General features: G+C 49.1%; 12 protein-coding genes and 1 non-coding gene across 16 annotated transcripts; 4 read left to right on the top strand and 9 right to left on the bottom strand.

Annotated features, from left to right (window-relative positions):
• The first annotated feature begins 5 nt into the window (after positions 1-5).
• On the top strand, positions 6-1027 carry PPTG_09124. 2 transcript variants are annotated; one of them, XM_008903995.1, is made up of 4 exons: positions 6-148; positions 233-305; positions 400-608; positions 704-1027. In XM_008903995.1, the coding sequence occupies exons 2-4, from the start codon at positions 254-256 to the stop codon at positions 911-913; spliced, it is 471 nt and encodes a 156-aa protein (XP_008902243.1). In that variant the 5' UTR covers positions 6-148; positions 233-253; the 3' UTR covers positions 914-1027. The 2 variants fall into 2 exon arrangements, with proteins under 2 accessions (XP_008902243.1, XP_008902242.1); XM_008903994.1 differs by having other exon boundaries at positions 233-608.
• Positions 1028-1234: 207 nt separating this feature from the next.
• PPTG_09123 (hypothetical protein) lies at positions 1235-1846 on the top strand. Its single transcript, XM_008903993.1, has 2 exons — positions 1235-1450; positions 1521-1846. The coding sequence occupies exons 1-2, from the start codon at positions 1342-1344 to the stop codon at positions 1640-1642; spliced, it is 231 nt and encodes a 76-aa protein (XP_008902241.1). The 5' UTR covers positions 1235-1341; the 3' UTR covers positions 1643-1846.
• PPTG_09122 (hypothetical protein) lies at positions 1819-2889 on the bottom strand. 3 transcript variants are annotated; one of them, XM_008903991.1, is made up of 4 exons: positions 2726-2826; positions 2557-2663; positions 2072-2493; positions 1819-1992 (listed from the first exon to the last, which is right to left on the bottom strand). In XM_008903991.1, exons 1-4 carry the CDS (start codon positions 2806-2808, stop codon positions 1969-1971), a joined length of 636 nt encoding a protein of 211 aa, XP_008902239.1. In that variant the 5' UTR covers positions 2809-2826; the 3' UTR covers positions 1819-1968. The 3 variants fall into 3 exon arrangements, with proteins under 3 accessions (XP_008902239.1, XP_008902240.1, XP_008902238.1); XM_008903992.1 differs by having other exon boundaries at positions 2072-2663; positions 2726-2889; XM_008903990.1 differs by having other exon boundaries at positions 2072-2889.
• Positions 2890-3104: 215 nt separating this feature from the next.
• On the top strand, positions 3105-5116 carry PPTG_09121 (hypothetical protein). Its single transcript, XM_008903989.1, has 4 exons — positions 3105-3908; positions 3970-4071; positions 4133-4317; positions 4387-5116. The coding sequence occupies exons 1-4, from the start codon at positions 3144-3146 to the stop codon at positions 4895-4897; spliced, it is 1563 nt and encodes a 520-aa protein (XP_008902237.1). The 5' UTR covers positions 3105-3143; the 3' UTR covers positions 4898-5116.
• PPTG_09120 (hypothetical protein) lies at positions 5044-6423 on the bottom strand (the record flags this gene model as incomplete). The annotated part of the gene is made up of 1 exon (XM_008903988.1): positions 5044-6423. One exon carries the CDS (start codon positions 6421-6423, stop codon positions 5044-5046), a length of 1380 nt encoding a protein of 459 aa, XP_008902236.1.
• Positions 6424-7556: 1133 nt separating this feature from the next.
• PPTG_09119 (hypothetical protein) lies at positions 7557-9767 on the bottom strand (the record flags this gene model as incomplete). Its single annotated transcript, XM_008903987.1, has 1 exon — positions 7557-9767. The coding sequence occupies one exon, from the start codon at positions 9765-9767 to the stop codon at positions 7557-7559; it is 2211 nt and encodes a 736-aa protein (XP_008902235.1).
• A 560-nt stretch (positions 9768-10327) lies between these two features.
• On the bottom strand, positions 10328-11527 carry PPTG_09118 (hypothetical protein; the record flags this gene model as incomplete). The annotated part of the gene is made up of 1 exon (XM_008903986.1): positions 10328-11527. One exon carries the CDS (start codon positions 11525-11527, stop codon positions 10328-10330), a length of 1200 nt encoding a protein of 399 aa, XP_008902234.1.
• A 1647-nt stretch (positions 11528-13174) lies between these two features.
• PPTG_20541 lies at positions 13175-13255 on the bottom strand. The gene has a single exon. It is a non-coding gene; the product is annotated as a tRNA-Ser (tRNA).
• Positions 13256-13607: 352 nt separating this feature from the next.
• PPTG_09117 (hypothetical protein) lies at positions 13608-15998 on the bottom strand (the record flags this gene model as incomplete). Its single annotated transcript, XM_008903985.1, has 1 exon — positions 13608-15998. One exon carries the CDS (start codon positions 15996-15998, stop codon positions 13608-13610), a length of 2391 nt encoding a protein of 796 aa, XP_008902233.1.
• Positions 15999-16164: 166 nt separating this feature from the next.
• Positions 16165-18594, bottom strand: PPTG_09116 (hypothetical protein; the record flags this gene model as incomplete). The annotated part of the gene is made up of 1 exon (XM_008903984.1): positions 16165-18594. The coding sequence occupies one exon, from the start codon at positions 18592-18594 to the stop codon at positions 16165-16167; it is 2430 nt and encodes an 809-aa protein (XP_008902232.1).
• A 43-nt stretch (positions 18595-18637) lies between these two features.
• Positions 18638-21428, bottom strand: PPTG_09115 (hypothetical protein). The gene has a single exon (XM_008903983.1). The coding sequence runs from the start codon at positions 21081-21083 to the stop codon at positions 18756-18758; it is 2328 nt and encodes a 775-aa protein (XP_008902231.1). The 5' UTR covers positions 21084-21428; the 3' UTR covers positions 18638-18755.
• Positions 21429-21655: 227 nt separating this feature from the next.
• Positions 21656-24507, top strand: PPTG_09114 (hypothetical protein). Its single transcript, XM_008903982.1, has one exon. It carries the CDS (start codon positions 21748-21750, stop codon positions 24346-24348), a length of 2601 nt encoding a protein of 866 aa, XP_008902230.1. The 5' UTR covers positions 21656-21747; the 3' UTR covers positions 24349-24507.
• On the bottom strand, positions 24364-25095 carry PPTG_09113 (hypothetical protein; the record flags this gene model as incomplete). Its single annotated transcript, XM_008903981.1, has 1 exon — positions 24364-25095. The coding sequence occupies one exon, from the start codon at positions 25093-25095 to the stop codon at positions 24394-24396; it is 702 nt and encodes a 233-aa protein (XP_008902229.1). The 3' UTR covers positions 24364-24393.
• Between the last annotated feature and the right edge of the window lies 1 nt (position 25096).

Below are 25096 nucleotides of genomic sequence, written 5' to 3'. Positions count from 1 at the left end.
CGCTTCAACATCGGTTGATAGCAATGTGCACCACATTATTTAGTGTTCAAGTGGTGTAAAACACTTTTGAGACTGACGAAGCGGTACGGACTTCGTGGACGGCAGCTCTTCAAACAAGCGAAGCCTCGACACTTGTCCGACCGGCAAGGTGAGGACTGCAACTATGACTGTGGACAATGCGTTTATTTGGTGCATTAAATGCTGACGGCTAGTGTTGCATTTTGACAAGCAGAGAACAACAGAGAACAGCACAATGCAGGACAAGCAGAAGCCGCCGTCGTTCCCGAATTTGCCCAAGAGCGCATGTTCGTCGAGTTTAGCAAAAGTGAATGTGGCTCTGTGGCTGTTATACTAATGTATTTAATGCGCTCGATTGCATTGATGCTGCTTCTTCGACAGTATTTTCCAAGCTGGAAGCGTTCCTGCCAGTAATGGCCGAGGAAAACAAGAAGCTGAGCGAGGCTGTAGCAGCTGGCGAAGGTGCCAAGCACAACATTGAAGTGGAAGAAGCCGAGGACCCGAGTGACAATGACGGCGACGATTCTATGACTGGTGGCAACGAGGAAAAGAAGCAGAAGAAGGACGGCAAAGCTCCTGTAATTGAAATGGTGCGTTGCAGCGGTGAATTGTGGTGACGACGCGAACTGCGTGTTGCCCTCGTGTCATGTTTTGCTAATAACAGCGATGTGCTTCGCTGCAACAGAATTTCGCGCTGGGTATGATGGACGAGGACGATAGCGACACGGAAAAGCCGGACGCAGCAGTCGACCCAGAGGCACAGATCAAGGTGGCAACCGCCACAAAGGTAGTTGATTCGAGTTCAGGTTCGAAGCAGGAGGAGGAATCATCGTTTAAGATGCGGCTGGAGAAGCCGAGCAACAAGCCACGCCCAGTTATCCAGGAGCTGAATTGATGAGGCAGCAGCGAACCACATACGGATGTTAGTTGGAAATATTTACTACACGGAGAAGAGGAGCCTTATGGCTCCGATAAAAGTGAATGATACACACGCTGAAGTACATGTAAACTAGCTTTGGTACGTTGAAGCGATCAGCGAATCGTCTGCCTCCTATTATGTCGGTGTGCACACCCACTTTTGGAAAAGCGAACCACCGCACTTTTGAGTTAATGTGCGAAAAGCTTATGCGCGACTCCGCATCTTGATATTAGTATGATGTACTGAATTTTAAACCTGGATAAATGCTTGCAGCTCACAGCGGTATTTACTGGATGCCGCAAGTCTTTGCAACTTTGACCGTGACCCCAGAAACGAGGGGGACTGCTGGTGGTTCATGACAGTCTCCAAAAGCCACCCCTAGTCGTAGACCGATCGTCAGCAGCATGTTCTACCAGCTCTCGCAGAACGCCTCGAAGGGCAAGACCATGGCCGTCATCATCCCCACCTTGATTGGCGCGGCATACGGCACTTTCGCCTTCTTCCGCTACACTGGTGCGTCCACACAGCTGCATTTCCAAGGTGCGGAACTATGTTTATTAATTGCTCTATTTGCTGTTAATAGGCCCGGATCTCGGCGGTGCCGTGCGCGGCGAGCCCAAGACTACGTCGGCTGAGTGGCAGGCTGCTTCTGTGGAGTACGGCAAGGCCCAGAAGGCCAACCCCATCCGCCACTTCAAGGACTAAGTACAGATCAGCAGTCGAGCCGTGCGGCCCTCCTCCTCCTGTAATTATTGGCCGCGGCGGGGTGGAGCGAGCGGCTGACTACAAGGGGGGGGACGTCAGGCCGAACAAAGCAGACGCGTTGATACCCCCTCGTCTTCCGCACGTCAACACTCATGAATAAAAAACACAAGAAAAAAAAATCAACAATCTTCCCCGCGGAAGCAACGCTTGTCATTATTGAGTTGGTCTAACATCGAAGACGACTCTGGTGCCTGCAGCAGCAATAGCCTTCCACTAGCAGACTACCATTCGACTGGCATGACCTATTCGTGACCTTATCTATCTGTTCATGCCGTGGGTATTCCTTTTTGCTGTATGCGTAGGCAAGTAAACGATGTTAGTAGGCGCTCCTCAGCAGCACCAACAGCATTGTTTAGCAGTGACACGTACCAGCTCTGCGACCTGGGCTTTGCGCTTGGCCTCAGCGGTGTTCCAGCCGTCAATAGCTCGCTGCCGTAGTCTATTCTCCGCTTCTTCCTCGTCCTTCAGCTGCTGCTCGTCCTCGTCGTCGCGGAATCCGTAGTAGTCTGGTTCGATGTGCTTGTACATATCCTGTCGAGTGCGTTTACGAGGCTCGATCTCCTCCGTCTGGAAGAGCTCGCGCACACCTGGGAGGTTCTTGGCTGCACCAAAGTACTTGTAACCTCCAACCGAACTCACTGGGGTGCCGTCTGCATCGTAGGCCTGTGGCTGTGACTTGCTGTAGTCCGGCCCACCCAATTGTACGATCCTCCGCTCCCAGTGGCGCTTCTCGCGGATGCGCTTGTTGATCTCGTCGTTCAGGTCTCGGATCACATGCTCGCTGGAGCCGGCTGGCAGCAGCAACCAAGTCAACATGAAGCTCGATAGCAATAGATAGAGACTGCAGCACGCACCATTCTGGATGTCCGCCACCTTCTTGGAGATCTCGCGGATAATCTGCCGTCTCCAGCGCTCAGCTTCCTTCAGGTTGTCACACTGCGAGGCGAGATACGGCCGCCGACTGCAGCAAACAGCAATAACGTTAAAGACACGATAGATGCATGCAAAGCCAGCGCCGCTCACTTCTTGAAGGTGTCCGCGAAGTCCTGCTTCATGGACGTCCATCGGTTCAGCAGCGACTGCGCCTTCTCCTCGTTGCGAGCCATCTTGTGCTGTGCGTCGAAATTGGCAAGTACCAATTACCCGCGTCGGTTTGTGACGTGTTACTTTGCGATCGACCTAAAAGTAGCGCAAAGAAGTGCGTAAAAAGCAGTTTTTTTATCAAGAAAAAAACATCTTTATTTTGACAACTTCAAAATAATTATTGGAAAAAACACTTTGTTGTAGCAGAGAGTGACTTGTTAGAAACACTTTTCCTAGGAAAGCGCTTTTTTTAAAAATCACGTGGTGCACACCACGCACAACTTAACCAAAATTATCCTTTCAACCAATCACGATAGCTCTTCCAACATGGGGCTCACACTTCCCGACTTGGTGACGCATGACAATGGTGGGGTTCTTGACCGCGGCGACTCGCTCGGCTCCGCTGCTGCGCGGGCGACTGTTCTCGACGATCAAGCCACAGGTGGCGGCCTACGACCTGGTGGTGATCGGCAGCGGCCCGTCCGCCACGCAGTGCGCGCTCGAGTCCGCCAAACAGGGCAAACGCGTGGCCATCGTGGACAAGAAGACGCGCCTGGGCGGCGTGTGCGTCCACACGGGCACGATCCCGTCCAAGACGTTCCGCGAGGCTGTTCTACATCTGTCAGGCTATCGCCACCACGGTTTCTATGGCAAATCGTACAGTATGAAGACCGTGACGATCGAGGACATTCTGTATCGTGTGCAGCGCGTCGTGAGCTCCGAGGAGGACGTGGTGCGTGCCCAGCTCAAGGCTGCGAGAGTGGACGTCGTGCCAGGCTTTGCGCGCTTCGAGAACGAGCACGAAATCTCCATCGTCCGAGACGACAACGACCAGAAGAAGAAGAACGGCGCAGTCTCAGGCAGCAGCAGCAATCTGGACTCGCTCTCTCGCATCAGAGCCGACAAGTTCCTCATCGCATGCGGCACGAGACCCGCGCACAACCCGCTCATCCCCATCGACGGTAAGGTCGTCATTGACAGCGACCAGATCCTCAGTCGCGACATGCACCAACTGCCTCGCTCGCTCATCGTCTTGGGCGCCGGCGTCATTGGCATGGAATACGCGTCCATGGTGAACGTCGTGCCTGGCCACACAGTCACAGTGGTGGATGGACGACCAGATGTGAGTGTTTTTAAGTACTAGAGACGAGAGAATTGTGGACTAACGGAAGTGTTATCCGCAGATTCTGTCCTTCTGCGACAGCGAGATCATCAGCAACCTCACGTACGAGATGCAGAGCAATGGAGCGCGTTTCCTACTGGGCGAGACCGTCAAGAAAGTAGAGGTACGTTAACGTTATGACGAGTTGGTTGACAACCGTTATCTAACCTTTACGCTACTTCCAGACGACGGACAAGCGAGTTAAGGTGTTTTTTAACAGCGGTAAGGTGCTCAGTGCCGACGCGCTGTTGTACACCGTGGGTCGACAGGCAGCCACAGACGGACTGAACCTGGAAGCGGTGGGGCTCTCTCGTAATCATCGCGGCCTGATCAACGTGAACAAGAACTACCAGACTGACCAGCCTCACATGTGAGTGTGCAGTATCTCTTTATATCCTCTATCTTCGTACTCATTCTATTGCTGGCTTATCTCTTCTAGTTACGCTGCTGGTGACTGCATTGGAGCTCCAGCACTGGCCTCCACGAGCATGGAACAAGGCCGTCTGGCGTCGTGCCACATGTGGAATCCGGACGAAGAACTCGCCGCTACGAGCCAACTAGAGAACGGCAACTACCCGTACGGCATCTACACAATCCCAGAGATCTCGATGGTGGGGCAGACGGAGCAGCAACTCACGAAGGATTGCGTCAACTACGAGATTGGAATCGCCAAGTACTCGGAGCTGGCTAAAGGCCAGATGATGGGGGCCATGGCTGGCGGCACGTTGAAGATTCTGTTCGATCCTGACACACTCAAGGTGTTTGGTGTGCACGCCATCGGAGAGGGAGCGACGGAGATTATTCACATTGGACAAGTGGCGATGGCCATGGACTGCTCTCTCACGTACTTCCGCGATGCTGTCTTTAACTATCCGACGCTGGCCGAAGCTTACCGTGTCGCTGCGTTGAACGGACTGGGTCGTCTCAGTCGTAACACTTACGATCACTAAAGCAAGTGGTGGACACATGACAAGTTAGCTGTCTACCTCATGGATAGACTGTGCAATCGAAATATAGGGGAGTGTTTTCCCATGGAAATCGGAGTTCCAACAGCGTAAAGCGGGGGAAAGGTGACGTTAACTCGATATACTAACTTTTACCCGCATTGTAGCAACACGGACATTGGGATATCTCTAGAGTTCGCCGAGTCGAGTAGTTGATACTCCCCAGAGCTCATGCCTGTGTATTCTTCCACTTCGTCTTCTCGGAATGGTAAAATAACTGCGTATATACCAGATCTAGTACTGCTAACCTCGTTGTGGATCTTGTAGAGATAGAGCTGGATGCCAAGCACTCGAAGCCAGAATAAACTCCACGGATCGGTCATCATAGCGACGTTCATCAGCTGGATAATAGAGCGATACTCTGTCGACCAGCAATGCACTCCACGTCGCAAATTACCAGTAACTGCAAGACTAAATCCCCTCATTTGTCGAGGGATCATATCGATCGTTGGTGACGAAGCCACGTGGGGTTTGCTTCGTCCTTGTCGAGGCATTGGATGTCTCGTCGCAGCGTGGAAGCGAATGCTCATCACAGACGCCGGCCACAGAGACCTCGCCCCACCGGGGACAACAGGCGTCGAGCTCAGGACGACTCCTTCAGTCTCTCGACGTATCCAGCTGCTTGTCGACGTGAAAGATCCTAAGAACTTGATGATGATCGCCACCGTCATGACTGCGCCGATACAGAAGAGCAGCATGGTCGCGCTGTCATCGAAAATATACGACGAAGAGTTCATGTACCTGCCAGGACTGCAGTGGATAATGTCCATAGTTGATCCTTCATCAGCAATTCGAAAGACACTGGTGATGTTCGTGTCTCGTAGCAAGGATTTCTTGTATGGACCGCATATTGTCAGAGTGGATGTGAAACTTATGAGAAGACCACGAACGCCTGGAACGCCGTCGTGCCAATGGTCTCGAGTCTTTCTAATGACGAAAACTAGCACGAAGCCAAGTAGTGCCAACAACCAAACGTTGCGCATCTGAACAGCAGTCGTATCAACAAATGCCATGAGCTCAAAATTGACAGAACCAGCCACAGAAGCCCAGTACGAGTCGAGGAAAATGTCCATGAAGCTGCTGTCTAGCACCAGCGCTACGACGTAGAAACTGACAGGCAACAAGCTCGAGTACACGATGACTTGGAAGGGAATCTTCAGCACGATCTTAGCAGTCGACACCCAGCGATAATTCGACGTTATCTTACCATCAACACTCGGCTTAGCAGCAACATACGCGCCATACGTCAATAGGGCCAGACGGATCCACACGTACGTCTGCGCACCACCTCGCAGCATGGAAATGAAGCCATACCAGTCGATGAGATTCGTCTGAACGATATCGCGTTCATAGCGGTAGTCGTCCACGAATACGGTTCTACAAGTGGTAGAGTTATTGACCTTCTCGCAGCGTCTACCTCGAGTGAAAACGACAATCTCGAGCGCTTCGTAGTTGTAAAAAGTGGACCGCATGGCCCCCGATGTGGATGAAAGTCTTTGCGAAGAAACCACTGCCACATCGAGTTCCAAGTCCGGATATTGTTGATGCAATGATTGAAGACGGAGGTCCATGTGATCCCGTAGTCGGATGTCCGGCAGTGACTCGTTGAGTGGATGTTTGCATTTCCAGATACCTGGATGATTGCAGAATCTGGGTCGAGGGGGAGATCGCTGTTTAATGCCGTTATGGGAGCATATCTCAAGTGATTTCATGTTGCGTAAGTTCTGCATTACATGCAGTGAATGCAATCTCCATGCTGGGTTCTTGGATGCAAAACTGACTACGTAGTGGTGGATTCGGTCGACCCAGTTGTGTTTGGTGGCATATCGTACATTATCTTCTCGTCTTAGATGGGAAACTGCTGCAGTGATGAAGCCATCGATCATAGTAAAGGTGGTATTCAACGGGAGCAGACTATCTGCATTCGCTCCTGGTTGATTCGATTGTGGTTTGTAGAGCAAGAAAGGTGGAAATTCAGGCACATTGAGTAGTTCCACAGCACCTCGAAGACCGACAGACGTCGTGTCGTATTGATATGACCATACTCGAGCAGCTGAAATGGGCTCAACACCTTTGACTCCTTCGAATTGTGCCGATAAGATGTCACCAGTTTCATCGCCACTGCTACCATTTTTGTTGTCTGGACGCCAGATATGTACGACGGGGTAGCTGAATGGTCCGAATCGAACGGCAGTGCTGGGCATTAGTGGAATTGGATAGTATTCTTGCAGGTTTCGTACTCCGAGACCTGTTCTTGGGATGTCTGTCATGAGTAACGCAAGTGATACGAGTGTGATGACACATCGAAGCTTGGAGAGGACGATACAGTTGTGAATATCTGGATGGGGTAGGAGTTTGTGCCACTTACACGTTCTGTGCCATGTGATGGTTCTAGTGCTATGACTCTGATGTCTGTTGTCGGCGTCTCCAGTCTGCCACTGTCCCTTTGTAGCTGGTGACAGTGGATGTATCACTGTCATTGTGCTAGTGCCTCTCAGAGTGTGAGGCTGTGTGAGCCGCATTTTTGGATCACGAAGGTAACGGATGCAGGTCCACGTATAGCTCGGTTTGCCTATAGTACTCGTCTTGATGAATAGATACTATTTTACCCGCATTGAAGCAGTATGAACATCGGAACGTCTCGTGAGCTCGCAGAGTCAAGAAGTTCGTAGTCTTCGACGCTTAACCCCGTGCGTTCTTCGATTTCGTCTGGCGCATACGGTAAAATGACGGCGAATGGCAAGAAACTTTTACGATCGCCTGGAGAAGGTCGAATTTGGTACAAGTAAAGCTGGACCCCGATAGCTCGAAGCCAGAAGAAATTCCACGGATCCGTCATCATAGCGATGTTCATGAGTTGTACAATGGAGTGCGATTCGATGCTGCGTGTAGTCAACGCTCCAGTTAATAGCTGAGTTCTCCTGAAATCCTCAGCAATGTCCTTTACACAACAAAAAAGCCACGAATACCATCGACATCTATGAGATGACGAGTCCGTAGTGAGGAATGTTCGTGATGAGCCTCGTGCGTTTGGAGGAGGCGATGGAACAACTCGGGACGCGCCGGAAACTGGTGAGAAATACTGTATCTGCGTGCGGTTTGTTGCTTTGGACGTAGGCGTATTCGGAGCCTTCTGTAGACGAATCGGGGCTCTAAAGTGGATAATTGGCGATGTGGTCGTCCAGAGACGTTCGATCCCGTATGGAGAAATTTGTGAGAATCGGAATATCATTCCACGAATAATGTGGTAACCTCTGGAAGTTGTAGGTGACATATATCCCAAAAGTTTGACAGCCATGGCACATCCACCCACTGCTGTAACACACAAGCGCATGGTTTTCAAACTGTTACCGAAGAAGTAGGACGATGAATTCAAATAATCTCCTGGGATCGTCGAGCGCACGATGTCCATCGTCGGACCTTCGTCGGGGATGCGAAAAATGCTCGTGATGTTCATATCACGATAGTAGACGCTCTTGTACGGTCCAAAGACTGTGAGTGAAGCTGTCAAGCTGATCACAAGTCCACGAATCCCAAGGATTCCTTCACCATTGCATCGCAATCTTCTCATAGCGAATAACACACCACTTGCCAACAGAGCCAGCAACCAGACGCAACGCATTTGTACTGACGTTGTCTGGATAAATGGGACCCACTTCAAGTTGACAGCTCCTCCTACTGAAGCCCAGTATGAATCCAGAAAGATATCCGTAAAACTATTATCCAGAACAAGAGCTCCCACGTACATACTAACAGGCAATAAACTCGAGTACACGATGACTTGGAAGGGGATCTTGAATACTATTGACACCATCGATACCAACCGGGAGTTCGATCTCCAAGTAGCAGTGTACGCCCCATATCCCAGCAATAATACTCGAATCCACACGTATACCTGTGCACCACCTCGTAGTATCGAAACGATCCTGTACCAGTCGACCAGATTAGTCCGAACTATATCGCGCTCGTAGCGATAGTCGTCTACAAACACCGCCATGCACGTTGTGATCTTTGTACCAGAATCCTCGACACAACGTCTGCCTCTGGTTAACACGACGATTTCCAGTGCCTCGTAGATGTAGAAAGTAGAGCGTTTTCCTCCCGATGTGGACGACGGTCTCTGCGAAGATACCACTACCACATCGAGTCTTAAGTCTGGATATTGTTGCTGCAATGATTGAAGACGCAGGTCCATGTGGTCCCAAAGTCGGACGTCGGGCAATGACGCGTTCAGTGGATGTTTGCATTTCCAGATACCAGGATGATTGCAGAAGCGAGGACGTGGCGTAGATCGTTGCTCGAAGCCGTCCTTGGAGCATATCGCAAGCGCATTGTGGGAGATGTTGGGGGCATGTAGCGAGTGTAATCTCCAAGCGTAATTCTTGGCAGCAAAGCCGGCGAGGTAGTGATGCAGACGGTCGATCCAGTTGTGCTTCGTGGCATATCGCAGTACTGGTGAGTTTGTTTTTGTTGGTCGTAGATGAGTCCGTGAGGCGGTAATCAAGGCATCGAGCATGCTGAAGACTGTGCCGAGGTCCACTAGACTGGTTGCGTTTGTTGCTGGTTGACCAGGTAGTGGCTTGTAGAGCAAGAAGGATGGGAACTCAGTCACGTTGAGCAATTCGACAGCCCCACGCAGACCGACCGAGGTTGAGTCGTATTGATATGACCATACTCGAGCGGCGGAAACTGGTTGGACACCCTTAAGCCCTGTAAAGACGGGAAAACTGTTGCCACTATTGTTTCCATTGTCTCGATGCCAAATGTGTAAAACCGGGTAGTTGAACGGTCCGAAGCGAACCGCAGTACTGGGCATGAGTGGGAAAGGATAATAATCTTGCAGATTGCTGACTCCAAGACCCGTACGGGGTATATCGGTAACGAAAAGTACGAGAGATACAAGTGTGATGATACACCTCAGTTTGGAGAACGCAATACAGTTGGTAATATCTGGTTCTGGTAAAAACCTTTTCCATCCACTTGTCCTCTTCCAGGCGAGTGTCCTGGCACTGCGAATTTTGTCAGAGACTGACTGCTCCTCGTCTTGATGGCCATGTCTTAACGGTGTCGGTAGACGTATAGATGGCATGGATTGAGCAAGTAGTTCTGCCCTGCTGCGTCTGGAGCGAGCTCCTAGCAGAATTCACAGTACTTGAAGAAACGGATCACGCCCCAGTTTAGCTTTCGGCCAGCAACTTGAAAAAATATTCATACTCGGTCGTGTGGTCCGTCTCATACTCCTTTTTCTTAAAACAAATTAAACATTGAGAATAATCGAATGAACAACGTTGCACACCGGCAACAGGTTTATATTTCGTTGTTGAGTTTACCACTCACTGGGGCGAAACGAGACTGCAGACCGAAGTACTTGGTCTTCTACCCGCACTGGAGTAGGATGTGCATAGGAACATCTCGGGAACTCACCGAATCGATGAGTTGAAGCTCGCCAGAGCTCAGCCCAACGAGCTCTTCCATTTCATTTTCTGAGTAAGGCAAAATAACGGCGTACGGCAGGAAACTGCTGACTGGGGATGGAGTGGATCGAATTCTGTACAAGTACAACGGAATGCCAACCACACGAAGCCAGATGAAATTCAACGGATCAGTCATCATGGCAATATTCATGAGCTTTAGGACGGAGTGAGATTCTGCTGTCCGTGAGCGCAAGCCCCTCGGACTAGAGCTCTCGAAGACTTGTCTCGACTGGAGAGGGAACGGAGCAATGCGAGATGTGTCGAGGTTCGTAGAAAATGGTCTCAGTATTTGTGGTGTGATTCTCGCGATATTTGGTTGGAGTTCACTTGTCTGTACGTCGAATCGAATACTTAACGTGGAAGTTGGCCACAGACGCTCTGTGCCACACGGAGCATTGCGTGTTGATATCAATACCAACCCTCGTTCAATTCTCATCAAGTTGGCCACTATTCTCGCAATACTCGTGATCCCTGCAACCACAGCAACACAGAAGAAAAGCATCGTCACGCCATCGTCGAACAGATACGTTGACTCGTTGAAATACCATTGAGGAAGCGCCTGGACTGTAGTCATCGTTTTACCAACACTGGACAGTCGAATGACGTTTACAATCCTCGATGAACGATAACTGGTCTGTTTGTATGGCCCAAACACTGTCAACGCTGACGTAAAGCTGATTACCAGTCCGCGAATACCAGGAAGCTTCCCTTCCAAGCCGCTCCTGTTTTTCCTCACCACACACCCTATCAACCCCACTATCAGCGCAATTAACCACACAGTTCGCATCTGCGTTATCGTCGAGCGAAAGAAAGGTACAATCTCAAAATTTGTTGCTCCTTCGAGAGAAGACCAGTACGAGTCAAGGTAAATGTCCATAAAGTTGCCGTCAAGGAGGAGTGCCACCACGTAACATGCCACTGGCAAAGGGCTGCTGTACACGATCACCTGAAACGGGATCTTGAGTACAATTAAAACAGTGGAAGCCACACGTGAGTACCAATGACACTGTCCATCTTCCGTCTGTCTCGCAACGATGAACGCTGTTCGATAAAGTAGAAACAATCGCATCCAAAAGTAACCTTGGGCACTTCCACGCACCATTGCAACGAAGAAATACCAGTCGACGATATTTGTTTTAAGCGTCCCACGTTCATAACGGTAGTCGTCGATAAAAACTGTTGTACATTTTCCTTCGTTGTCGTTGCTAGTGCAGTTTCTTCCTCGCGTTAGCACAACAACTTCCTGCTCTTCGAAGTTGAAATAGGTATATCTCAAAGTCCCTGAAGTCATAAGTGGCCGATGAGTTGAGATCAGAGCCACATCCAGCACAAGGTCTGGATATTGATGCTGAAGATCCTGAACTCGTAGATCAATGTGCTCTCTCAGTCGAACTTCAGGGAGCGATGCATTTATCGGATTTTCACATTTCCAGATTCCAGGATTACTGCAGAATCGAGGGCGAGATGGCGATATCAAGCAAACCCCCAGCGACTGATCTTCTGGTGCTTTCCTTAAGACGTGTAGCGAGTGAAGACACCAGGATCGTCTCGGCTTAACAAAACGCGTCAAATATTGCTGGATACGATCGACCCAGTCGTGTCTCGTGGCAAAGTGAAACCCTGTTGAATCACTTATACGCTGGGCTTGTGCTGCTGAAATGAAAGCATCGAGCATGAAAAACGCAGTTCTGAGACTTATTATGCCCTTCTGGTTGTTCCTCCTTCCCAACTCACCGCGATAGAGCAGCTCACGCGGAAAATCTGCCACATTGAGCAACTCCACAGCACCCCGGAGACCCAAAGATGTTGTGTCATATTGGTAGGCCCAAACGCTTGCCGAATTTACGAGATCTGGCCCATCGAGACCTTCAAATGTGTCCGTATTGTTAATTCTGCGTCGAATGTGCGTGACCGGGTAAGCGTACGGCCCGAAGCGAGTTGCAGTGTCAACCATGAGATGTGCTGGATAGTAGTCGGAAAGACTTTTAACACCCAGACCCGAGCGAGGGATATCTGTCACAAGTAATAGCAGGGAGGTGATTGAGATGACACAGCGTAACTTGGAAAGAGTCAGGTGATTACTAATGTCAGGACGGAGCAAGAGCATTTGCCACTCATGCTCTTTATCGCATTTACTGGGCCGTCTACTAAATACCACATCTTTCTTCGCTGTCTGGGGGCCCTGCTTGGAGCACGTGGTCGTATTCATTCGTTATATCCATTGAGTGCATGCATAATTTGGTGGTCTAAATGGGACCTTTGCTGCGTAACGGATCCATTTGTGGATATTGGTGAAGGGATGTAAGTTTGGCCGAAAATTCGGGTGTGCTGCTATGTTGTCATGCACATATCCTCCTTCAACGGCGTCGTGAATTAGCGTAACGCTGAAATTAGCTGAATTATTAAAGACGCCAAGGTTTAGAACCGTCAACTGTCACAGTACAAATTATTCAAACCAAGTATATTTATTCTCAGTCTTTCAAAACTCATAGGGCTACATTTTAAAAGCTTAAAGTAATATATTCTTGTGCCAAACCAACAGGGCCATAGATACTAAAACACTAAGACAAGCCTTGCTCATCAAAGCAGTCATACAGGATCAAATTTACCTTTTCACAAATGCTGCCTGTACGTGTATATGTATACGCACGTGGTACCGGTAAGATTCAATCCTTCCCTTAGAGAATGACTTGTTTTTACACTGTACTGAAATATTGGTTCCAAGTTTTGTCAAATTGCAAACAGTTTTCGACAGCTATGAGGTTTGAACTCACGCGGGTTACCCCAATGGATTTCAAGTCCATCGCCTTAACCACTCGGCCAAGCTGTCAGTGTGGTAAGACATGAGACATAAAGAATAAAATTAGATATTCAATAAAACGAAGCAAACAAAAAGAAACATCTAAATCAGAGTATCCAGTTTGGCAACAAGGACGTCCTTTTGTTGCTCTTCTGGGAGGGCAGATCTGCTTTTGAGCTCACATCGAAGCGTATGCTGGAACTACAAGTACAAAGGTATCATACAATTTGGGGAAATAGCCCTGGATAAACGGAATTATTTTACATTGACCTCAGATAATTTACAAACAAGATAGAACGGCTTTCGCCCAATTTGGATTCACTCGAGGGCCGTGATGTGAATACATGAACAAATGCGGCAAAGTGCTTCAACAAGTGCGTTTTTACCCTGATTGTAGCAATACTGACATTGGTACATCTCGGGAGCTAGCAGAGTCGAGCAGTTGGAGGTCAATGGAGCTCAGTCCTGTGCGCTCCTCTATCTCATTCTTTGCAAATGGTAAGATGACAGCATAGAAATCGAAGCTATTGTCAAGACCAGATCGAGTTTTGTACAGATACAACTGGACTCCAAGCGCTCGTAGCCAAAAGAAATTCCACGGATCGGTCATCATCGCGATGTTCATGAGCTGAATGACGGAGCGGCATTCCGTGGAATTATAACTCGCCTTTCCCAAAAGATTTCTCCGATCTGTCCACTTTAAATTGGGCTGTATGACAGTGTGGAATGAGCCCACCTTCGTTAATAGAGAACCTTGTTTCTGGGGTGTTCTCTCAGACATACCAGTCACCCGCAGTCGTACAGAAAACTGCACACTCGATACGGATGCCAACCAAAGTCTCTGTGTCCCGCAAGGAATAGTTGGAGTTGAACTCAAAATGATATCTCGAGTTTCACTTTTAGTACGCGAAGCATTCAAAATTTTGATAGTTGATGCCAATCCGATAACAACTCCGATGCAGAACAGCAACATCACCGCGCTGTCATCGAAGAAGTAGCTAGAGATATTATACTTCCCCACCAGGTTACTTTGAATAATATCCAAGTTCTGACCTTCATCGGCAATCAGGAAAAGATTTATGATATCGGTATTTCTCAGTGTAGTCTCCTTGTACGGTCCAAATACCGTCAGTGTCGATGTGAAGCTAATGACGAGACCGCGAATGGCAGGAAGCCCTTCACCCCAATAGTCTCGTGTCTTTCGTACTGCAAATACTGTCAAGGTTACAAGTAGCGCCAGAATCCACACATTGCGCATCTGCACTGCTGTTGACCTCAGAAATGTCAATAAGTTTATCTTGATCGTGCCTCCCACTGCAGCCCAGTACGAATCAAGGAAAATATCCATAAAGCTGCTATCCAAAAACTGCGCAATGACGTATCCACTAACAGGCAACAAGCTGGAGTACACGATCACCTCGAACGGGATTTTACACACAATGGACATCGTCGATTTGAAGCGGGAACTAGTGCCAGCCTGGACACCAGCCAATTGACCGGCAGCTGTGTAAGCTCCATACATCAGCAAAACTAAACGAATCCAGACGTAACCTTGGGCTCCTCCTCGCAACATCGAAATAACCCCATACCATTCGACTAGATTCGTTCGGACAGTGTCTCGCTCATAGCGGTAGTCGTCTATGAAGACGGTCGTGCACAAGGTGGTGTTTAGACTTGACTTTGAATCGTTGATACAACGCTTCCCTCGCGTTAAAGCCGTGATTTCCAGCGCTTCATAATTGTAGAAAGTTGAGCTCAATACTCCTGAGGTCGATGACAGCCTCTGCGAAGATAGCAAGATCACTTCCAGTTCCAAAGTAGGATATTGTCGTTTGAGTAACTCATAACGAAGGTCTATGTGCTCCCAAACCGGAACAGTAGGTAGCGATGAATTTAACGGATGTGTATACTTCAAAATGCCAGGGTGGTTGCAGAAGCGGGGGCGTAGTGGAGATCGTTTTGCGACTGCAGAGTTCGAGCAGATTCCAAGCGACTGCGTATCACGTGAGGTATAAGGTACATGGAGAGAGTGTAGACGCCAGGCAGGGTTTGTCGAAGCAAAACTAACGACGTAGTGGTGGATTCGATCGACCCAATTGTGTTTCGTGGCAAAGCGCAGTGCCTTGAGCTTACAATTCGATGCTGGCCGTAATTTGGCGTGGGCAGCGGCAATGAGAGCATCAAGCATGTTGAAGGCTGTGCTCAAGTCAACGAGACTCTCTCCATTAGTCGTTGGTTCATTTTCTTGCGGCTTGTAGCGTAAATAACGCGGAAATTGGGTCACATTGAGCAGGTCTACAGCTCCTCGCAGTCCGACAGAGAGTGTATCGAACTGGTACGGCCACGCTCGAGCTGTGGAAATTGGTTGAGAGTCTCTAAGTCCTGTGAATGCTGAGGATGTATTGTCACTCTCAGTGTCATTGTTTAAACGCCAGATATGCACAACGGAGTAGTCGAATGGTCCGAAGCGGACGGCGGTACCGGGCATAAGCATGATCGGGTAATATTCTTGTAAGTCGTAAATTCCGAGCCCTGTTCGTGGGATATCGGTGATAAGAAGAGCAAGTGATACCATTGTGAAGATCAAACGTAGCTTGGAGAGCGCGATGTATTTGGGAATGTTCGGTTGTGGAAGGAATTTGTGCCATGCTCTCGTCCTCTCCAATGTCAACGTCCTAGTACTGTGGTTGCTGTCTGCTGTGATGTCCTCTACTAGCACTGAAGCTGGGGCTTTGTCACACCACGTTGACTCCTGCGGGCGGATTCGTGCCATGGAGTTAACTAAACCCCCTGACGACTAGAGAACCAGTTAAGGCATGGATGCACTATATGTGCATTATCGTTGAAAACGGACGATATGCTCCACGTTTAGCTCTGGGATCTGGCCCGGAATATCCTGCTTTTGATGGAGGGGAGTCAAGATACTTGGTAGCCACTCACTATCCGCATTGAAGCAGTACTGACATTGGGAGATCTCTGGAACTTGCCGAGTCAAGCAGTTGAAAATCATCGAAGCTCAGACCCGTTCGTTCTTCCATCTCTTCTTTCGGATATGGCAAGATGACAGCGTACGATAGCAAACTGCCACTGTCGTCGACATCTTTGGTCATTGATCGAGTGGGGTGAATCCTGTACAAGTATAGCTGGATGCCAAGCACGCGGAGCCAGAAGAAATTCCACGGGTCTGTCATCATAGCGATGTTCATGAGCTGCAAAATGGAGTGAGATTCTGCTGTACGCGAGCACAGACCGCCAATTGGTGGTTGAGCCTTCTGAACTGTTGGTGTGACGCGCTTTCTACAGTACAAGTCGCACAGATATCGTCGAATTCTGCTTTGAACCGCTGTTGTTTCTGACAGTTCTGCAAAAGTTGATGGAGAGACTTTCGAGTTGTTGAAATATGACGAGCGCACTGGCGAGGCTGGCAAATACTGCGGCTCAGGAGAATTCTTTATGACACTCTGTCGCAAAGTATAACGATCGTATTGGTATGCTGTGGAGTTGGTCAACGTGTTAAACCGAACACTAAGTGAAGACATTGGCCAGAGAAACTCGGTACCATACGGGACGTTGATGGTGGATATTAAGACCAGACCTTGATCAGCGCGTAGATAGAAGCTCACCAACCTCAAGGCGCTCGTGATTGTTACTACAGCACCAATGCAGAATATCAGCATTGTCATGCTATCGTCAAACATATAGGTGGACTCGTTGAAAAACCATTGCGGAGTGGACATGACCGTGTCCATTCGTTGACCAACATCGGGAAGGTGAAGTGCTTTCACCACTTTTGAGTTCCTGAACGTGGTTTGTCTGTACGGTCCAATTATTGTTAATGCCGATGTGAAGCTGATTGCTAGTCCACGGATACCCAGGATCTTCTCTTCGGAACCGTTTATTCTCTTTCTCGCCACAAGGACCATTAAATCCACGAGCAATGCCATTAACCAAACAGTTCGCATTTGAGTCACTGCAGAATTTAAGAAAGACATAAACTCAAAATTTGAAGCCCCTTCTAGAGTGGACCAGTACGAGTCGAGGTATATGTCCATGAAATTTCCGTCTAGAAGGAGTGCCGCAACGTAGCAAACAACAGGCAGTAAGCTGCTGTACACGATAACTTGGAAAGGGATTTTAAACACGATCAAAACTGCCGATATGACACGTTTGTACCAGTAAATGGTATCATCTCCGAGCTCCTTACTAGCAAGAAAGGCAGTGTAATAAAGAAGAATTAGCCTGACCCAAAAGTAGTTTTGCGCAGCGGCACGCATCGCTGCAATAAAGAAGTACCAGTCCGCAACGTTCGTCTGGAGAATATTGCGTTCATATCGATAGTCGTCGACAAAGACCGTAGCACACTCGTCAAAATTTGGTGCAACTTTCGTTTCGTTTCCGCTACATCGTCTTCCTCTTGTTAACATGATAATTTCGTGCTCTTCGCAGTTGAAGAAAGTCAAACTCAGAGTTCCTGACGTCATGGAGGGTCGATGCGTTGAAAGAATTGCTACGTCCAGCTTTAAATCTGGGTATCGTCGCTGGAGATCTTGAAATCGGATGTCCATTTGTTCTGAAATCCGGATACGAGGAAGCGATACATTCAACGGATTTTCACACTCCCAAATACCTGAGTATGTGCAGAATCGAGGCTGGGGCTGTGGATATGGCATGGCAGTCGAGCATATTCGAAGCGTATTAGTCTGATGAGGTATTATCGGGACGTGGAGAGAGTGTAGACTCCAGAATTTGCACTGCCTAATGAACTGGGTCAGATATTGATGAGCTCGATCTACCCAAATGTGTTTCGTTGTGAAACGAATAGCGCCCCAAGAAGGGTTGATGGCACGATTATCTGGTAATATTTGAGCCTGAGCTGCACCAATGAACGCGTCCAGCATCAAAAACGTTGTGTTCAATCCCAGTACTGCTCTATGGTTGTTTTTCTTGCCCAATTCACCTCTGTAAAGTAAGTAGTCTGGATATTCGGTAACGTTAAGTAGCTCCACTGCACCACGCAGACCCACAGATGTCGTATCGTATTTGTAGGACCACACATTGGCTGAATCAACGGAGTCTGATCCTTCGAGCCCACGGAATGAGTCTGCGTCGTTGTTAATGTCTCGTATTCGCCAAATGTGCCTCACAGGGTAATCAAACGGTCCAAAGCGAACGGCGGTGTCCGGTTTAAGCGGCGGATAATACTCATCTAGTCGTCTTACACCAAGACCGGAGCGAGGGATATCCGTTGCAAGTAATAAAAGCGAAATGACTGAGATCACACAGCGCAACTTGGAGAATGCAAGACAATTGGCAATATCAGGACGAAGAAGAAGCGTTTGCCATTCGTGCACTCGCGGGTGTAGCGGCATCCTTTCTGGTTGACCTGTGCATGTCCATGGACGTCCATAAATTACGATATCGAGAAAAGTGTATTTTAAGAAGATGATTTATTAATATGTAAAGTGAGTTCACTGGTATTTTTTTTTTTATCTTCACTGTATATATATCCTACTTTCCAGCTCGACTTGCCTTATAGTTCAATCTGTTGTGTTCTTTCCCTAGATCGATGCACAAGCGTCATGCTTTCCACCTTGAACGCGTTCATAACCGGCGGATCAACATCGACACTTTTCGTTGGCACCAGCGTCTTCTTATACACGAGATCCGGGTAGGTTGCATTCGTCTTGAGCGCCACGAACTTCTCAGCAGTCGTCGTACCCGGCTCAAAGTACTCGGGACGTCGAATGGGGAAGATGAGGATGATGGACATGATCGCAACAAGGACGATGCACCCCACAAACGAAATCCAGAACGAGTTCGAAGGGATCGACATGGCGATCCGGCGAAGTTGTCGATCACCTTTGAGTTGTACGTTAGCGAGAAGATCTGATGATGACGTAGTGATCTTGGATGGTGAAGACGATGAAGAAGAAGACGAAGAAGACGAGCTCAGATCTGTCACTGCAGCATCTTGCATGAACAAGAAGAAAACGGACGTGTACATGACCTCAAGTGGTCGCTCCAGGAAATAATTGTTGTCTCTCAATTGGGACAGATAGGATTCCATGAGTGACGAACAGGAATCGCTGCCCAGAGTCTCGTCCAGACTGGAATTCCATTGAGTGGCCAGGAAATTCTCAGGGTTTAAATATTCCAATTGAGTCGTGGTATCATAGACTACGAAAGATGGCGAGTTCAATTGGACCAGAGGACTCGGTGAGTGGAAGTCTCCTTCCATTATGTAGTCGACTGGCAGCGCATCCTCACCAGCGAATAGGTAGCGCTTGGTTTGAGGCAGTTGATACCACATACCACGGCAATCTCCTCCATCCTCTCCACTAACGTCACACTGGGCATCAAACTCCTCATGTACTGGATCAGTCTGCCATGATAATAGTGCAAAGCTGAACTGGATGTGACGTCGCGGATTCTTGATATACGGTCCAAGGTACATATCCAGATTCTCCTCATAGACTTCATACTCTCCGTCGAAACCTCCGACTGAAAAAGTGTCACCAGAAATGTACGACCCGATGCCATAGAGCACAGCCTGGTTGGAGATTTTCTCGCAATTAACAGGATACCAACCTCCATAGTTGGCGTCGTAGCTGATCTCGGAGCAATTATCCACGAGTGGGATTACCCCGATCTCCTTTTGTAGGTTGAAGGCGTTGCTGAAGTCGAAGAAGACACAAGAAGTGTTACCGCAGAAGCTCGTGCTGAAGTAACTCCACAGATAATCAGGGACAGAACTCACATTTGCACCGAACGCGTCTGATCCATTCTCTGCCGAAGACCCACAAACATCGTAGAAATTGCACGCGACGTCTTCGATCGTCCATCCATAGTTAACAGAAGTGTTGAGAGCCACATCAATAGTTAACGCCTCGATACTCATCTGATCAGTGAGACTCAGCTTCTCCATGGACACGGTGGTCTCGTCTAGAGCGAAGGCATTGGGGAAGGACTTGTTGAGTCCCGTAGTGATCAAATTCATGACAGAATCGATGGATACAGACGTGATGTTGCTCACAGCTTCTGTCAGAGTGAAGAGCGACGTAGCGGGGCCTTGACAAATCCTCGTTCCGTCGGTATTATACGTCCATCCGCCAGTACTCATCGAGTTGTTGGGCAGCACGTCCAGATCTGTTCGACTGTCAGACTCGGAGCAGTTGTGTTGTCTCCGCTCCGAGTTGGCAATAGCTCGCTCCACCATGACAGTCCCGTGAAAAAAGAGGTTAATCGTGTTGATAATATCGAAATCCTCCGGCCACTCGGAATTGCCCTGAGCTTCACTGTACGTGATGGAGTAGTTAGCGTCAGGTGTTTTGTTCATAAAGTTGATCTCCGTGTTCCATTCGTTCGAGTAAAACCCATAAACGGCGGCGATGGAGGCCAGATCGTCCACATTAATAGGAGCCAAACTCTCGCCCGCGTACATGACCGACGAGTTCTGCTGTGTACACGTGGGGTCAGCGATGAAGCTGAAAGGAGTTGTCTGTTGCCGTACTGCGTTCTTTAAGATCGTGTCACTAGGTCGTCGGATGTTTGACTCGTTCTTCAAGGCATCAGCTTGGAGCTTCTCGATGGAAGACTGGGATTTCTGGAAATCGTCGAGGATCATAGTCGAGTTGAAGCCCACTGTACTGTTGGAAGCCTGGAAACCTCGAATGCTATTACCCAGAGTGAGCACGACGAGGATGGGGACGACAAAGAGGATGACGGATCGGACACGACCGACCACTTTACTGGGCGCTGTGGTCTCCTTGGAGGACCAGAGGAGGTTGTGGAGGAACACAATGTACGTCGGCTGGATCTTGTCGAGCCACCAGCCCATGACGACCTCGATGAAGGCCATGGCGAGACCCGAGCGGAAGTTGTACGTGTCGGTCTTTGCATTGGCATTGGTGGAGGATCCGACTTTGTCGTAGATGGTCTCAGGTAGGGTGATCCCCCACAGAGCGACACCCGTGAAGGCTCCAACGAAGAGACAAAGTACAGCGACGTGGAAGGCCTAACGACCAGGAGCCAACGTGATGTCCAGAGTGGGCGAACTCGCCTCCAGTTTGTCCTCTAGCATAGCGACGTCGACGGGTTTCTCGCCATTCTCGCCCTCCTTCGACATTTTAGAGTCAAGTTGTTGCTCGTTCGATGCGTTTTGCATTGTGCCAGCCGACGGGTTGACTCTGGTTGCGGTCTAGTCTGCTGACGAAGTGAACTCCATGGATACAAACAGCATCGATGGAAGGCTGTTGCTGCTTGTTGGTAGAGGCATCGCCTGCTGTTTCCGGTGTCCAGATAGAACCATTTACTGTCGTCGATGCCTTGATTCACAACTGGGTGTGTGATATATTAGCGACTTTTTGCCAGTCAACCCAAACTTTACCATAATGTTTTACTAAAATTGTATAGAGCTGCACGCCATGTGAACCCACTGCATCACGACGATGTCTTGACATGGGGAGTCTGTTACCATTTGCGCTTCGACGTCATAAGGTTCACATCCTTAAGAACCTTTAATCATGGACACGCAGTCGCCGTCAAACGCATACGAGGCTGTTATGGAGACTCCCAAGAAGAACCGACCGAGGGGCTACGACGACGTCGACAACACCAACAATACGATCCTCCTACAGAACGACACACTACTCGATCAGGAGCATGTGGAGCCAGACGTCAAACTACTGGCCATCCCCTTCATGGCCATCGTGATCCTCAGTAACGGAGCTCTCATCGGCTTTATGGCCATTTTCCTGTCTGAAGTCACTATGGGCTCCAAGATCAGCGACCCCGTTGGGTCCTCCAAGAACGCCGACAAAAAAGTCGAGACCTACCAATTACTCAATGGCTACATCTCCGCTGCAGCCGGAGAGCTACTCAACTTTGCCTACTTTGTCTTCCTCGCCGTTATGGTCACGTACTTTGGGAACCTCCCCTGGCATCCAGGCCAGAACGTTCGAGACGGTCGCGGTAACGTCAAGAAGGCAGTTCTCTGGTGGTTCACGCCTTTCATGATGTACGTCGTCAACGTCGGGATCACTTCCATGAACATCAAGCACATTATCGTGGGCGTTGAGCACATTTTCGTCCAAGACGACCTCGTCACCGCCAGTACCGCTCCCAATTCCACGACGTCCGGTTACGACGTTCAGAACACCATTTTGAGGACTGCGGTTCTGCAGAATAGTGACCCCTTCATCATCCAATCGGGCTCTTCCTGTCTGCTCTCCGACACTTCTTCAGTTAGTGAGGCCAGTCTTGAGATCAGTATCAACGAGAGCAGTTCCATGCCCACCGTCAAAGGTATCGACTCCACTTCAGTGGGTTTCGGCTTCACTATTAACTCGTGGAACTACGAGGCGCTTCCCTATGGTCTTAATGCCACGCACTCTGTAAATCTTACAGCGGGAGACCTCCCTACTGACGCCTTCTCTGAATTCCAAGCAACTACTGGGTTTGATTTCTTGACTGGATACGAGATGTTTCTACAGGGTAAAGCTCTGTTTGAGAGGTCAGTGTCAGATGCCAACGTCTCGGCCGAATACCCGTGCTCTTGGGTTGATGGAAAATACGAAGACGACAACTCGGACCAAGACGTTTTCAATACTTTCGACAACACCAGCGAGTACGCGAACATGCGGAAATGCAACGGGGCAGTCAGTTCACTGCAAATGTTGACAAACGCCACGGATCCTTCGACTCACAATCTCGAGTCTTTCGTGAACATTGTCCTGGATGGAATGAACATAACGCTGAACCAATCGACCAAATTATCACTTGATGAGACGACCTTCCTCTTCGAAACGTACAAAATATCGGATCAATTGAATCTCACCATGATGACGCTCGACATTCCGTTGGATCTGTCGGTGCAGTACCGAAATCTGAGTGCAGATTGCACCGCCAACGGCACCCTGTCGCCGGATGTATACGACACGAGTCTGTATACAGCAGATCAACTTGCTCAGCTCGCCCAGTTCTACTGCAACACGACGTATTATCTCTACAGCAGCCCTGCAGCCACCTGTGGATCATCCAACTGCATTTTCCTGGATCAATCGGGCATGGCCGCGTTCAAGAGGCAGGTTCTACTCTTACCTTACTTGAAAGGCTGTAAGGTGGACGACATGTCCTACGGCAGCGACTATCTCAATTTCTTGCCATCCGGGTGCACAGCAGAGAAGGACTCAGCTTTTCTCTATGGGGCAGGAACGTACATTTCAGGTGACGCCTTCAATGAACAAGACGCTCTTCCCTTCATGATCAACCCGAGACGTCATCTCATGTTTTCTTTCGCTAAACTCGACTGGCAACTGGAAGACGTGAGTAAGATGTTCAATGCCGGGTGTGAAGTACCAGGAGGTTGCGACGGTCTTGTTCATAAACTCCAGAATGGTACGAGCCCCAGTGCAAAATCTGTATCGGTTCTTGTGGTTGGGAACAGTACAATTCCCTCCGAGAGAATGGACGCCAGATTCATTAACCCCGTGCAACTCGTGACACTCAACGCACAACCACTACTGTATCCGAAGACCAAGGAGCGTCACTTGTGGGAATACGTTCAAATGGACCGATTTGATGAAGTGACTTGGGCAGATGCAAATTTGGGGGAATTAAACTGCTCGGTTCTTGTGGATTCCTTCATCACTCAAGTGGAGAACAACCACTATTATCTGGACGACCCACGCCAAGTAATGTACACATCTGCGTTGTATTATCTGTTTCAAAACGCAGCGACGAAAACGGTGACGCTGGGTGACAAGCCTGATGGAGCGAGTAGTTTGTACATTGGATCTACTCGTCTGAACGGCGATACGGAGCGGAAGAAGATCAAATATTCCATTCCGTTGAGCTCCGCTATCGCCACATTCATCGGCATCGCGATCGTCATCGGGTTTTCCTTTATTGTGGTCATTACACCCATCGATCGAGTCATGACCTCCCGAGAGACGAATTTCGCGGCTCGCTACACTGATCTATTGACGAAGGAGGACTATCCTCCAGAAGTTCACAACTGCAACTTGCGAGTTCCAGGTGGAGAGTTACTCCCGATGGAGGACTGCACTGTCGAGAGAATTACGCTACACTCACTGGCTGACGAGTCTGAGAAGGTTTTCTTGTAAGGTCAGCAATGTAATGCAATAAAAGTGTCATTTATATGGATTTAATCAAAGAACTGGTTCCCTGCCAGACGACACTGAGGCTCGAACCGCGTTGAAGAGTAGATTGCCTCGACATGCGAGACGGTCGATGGTTTCTTGCATTTCAATCTTCGACAAGGGTAGCGTTGTGTGGTGTAGTTTGAAGAAATTACTTCGAGTCATTACCACTTGGGTCTTGATCTGCAGCTTCTTTGGATTTTGAGAGCAAGACACCTTGTCCTTGTACGTCTGTACCGTGAGAATGGACGTGAGGTCCTGACGTAGTTTCTCGTCCGGAGAGTACGGATGCAGCTCGTCCTTATCCACGCAGTCGATTACGATGATTCCGTACTCCCTTCCGTCCCCAAACTCCTCGTTGTGCTCATCGAAGTGACTGAAGATTACGTCATTCGACTCCACTTGGTATCCGCTGGGCGTTGATCGAAGGAAGCGGTGTTGTGATACAGCTGTGTTGTCAGCCTCTTCCTCTTCACATAGTGTGAGGTCACCAGTAGCCTCGGAGATCATGATTTCCATGTGGAACAGGTAGAATTTGAGCGTATCGAACACTTGCCTAGCACTAAAATCTCCCTCTAAGGGCAGCACCACGAACTTTACAGTGCAGTAGTCCCCGGATGGAGACACATAGCAACTCTGCTCCGAGCTTGGAACACTCAGATCCATGAACGCGGTGCGTTCGTGCATGAAGCGACGGGCATTGCGCAGCATC

Source organism: Phytophthora parasitica, assembly GCF_000247585.1.
Source record: "Phytophthora parasitica INRA-310 unplaced genomic scaffold supercont2.17, whole genome shotgun sequence".
Lineage (NCBI taxonomy): Eukaryota > Oomycota > Peronosporomycetes > Peronosporales > Peronosporaceae > Phytophthora > Phytophthora nicotianae.
The sequence above is the reverse complement of the archived record's forward strand: the minus strand, read 5'-3'. Positions and strand labels throughout refer to the sequence as shown.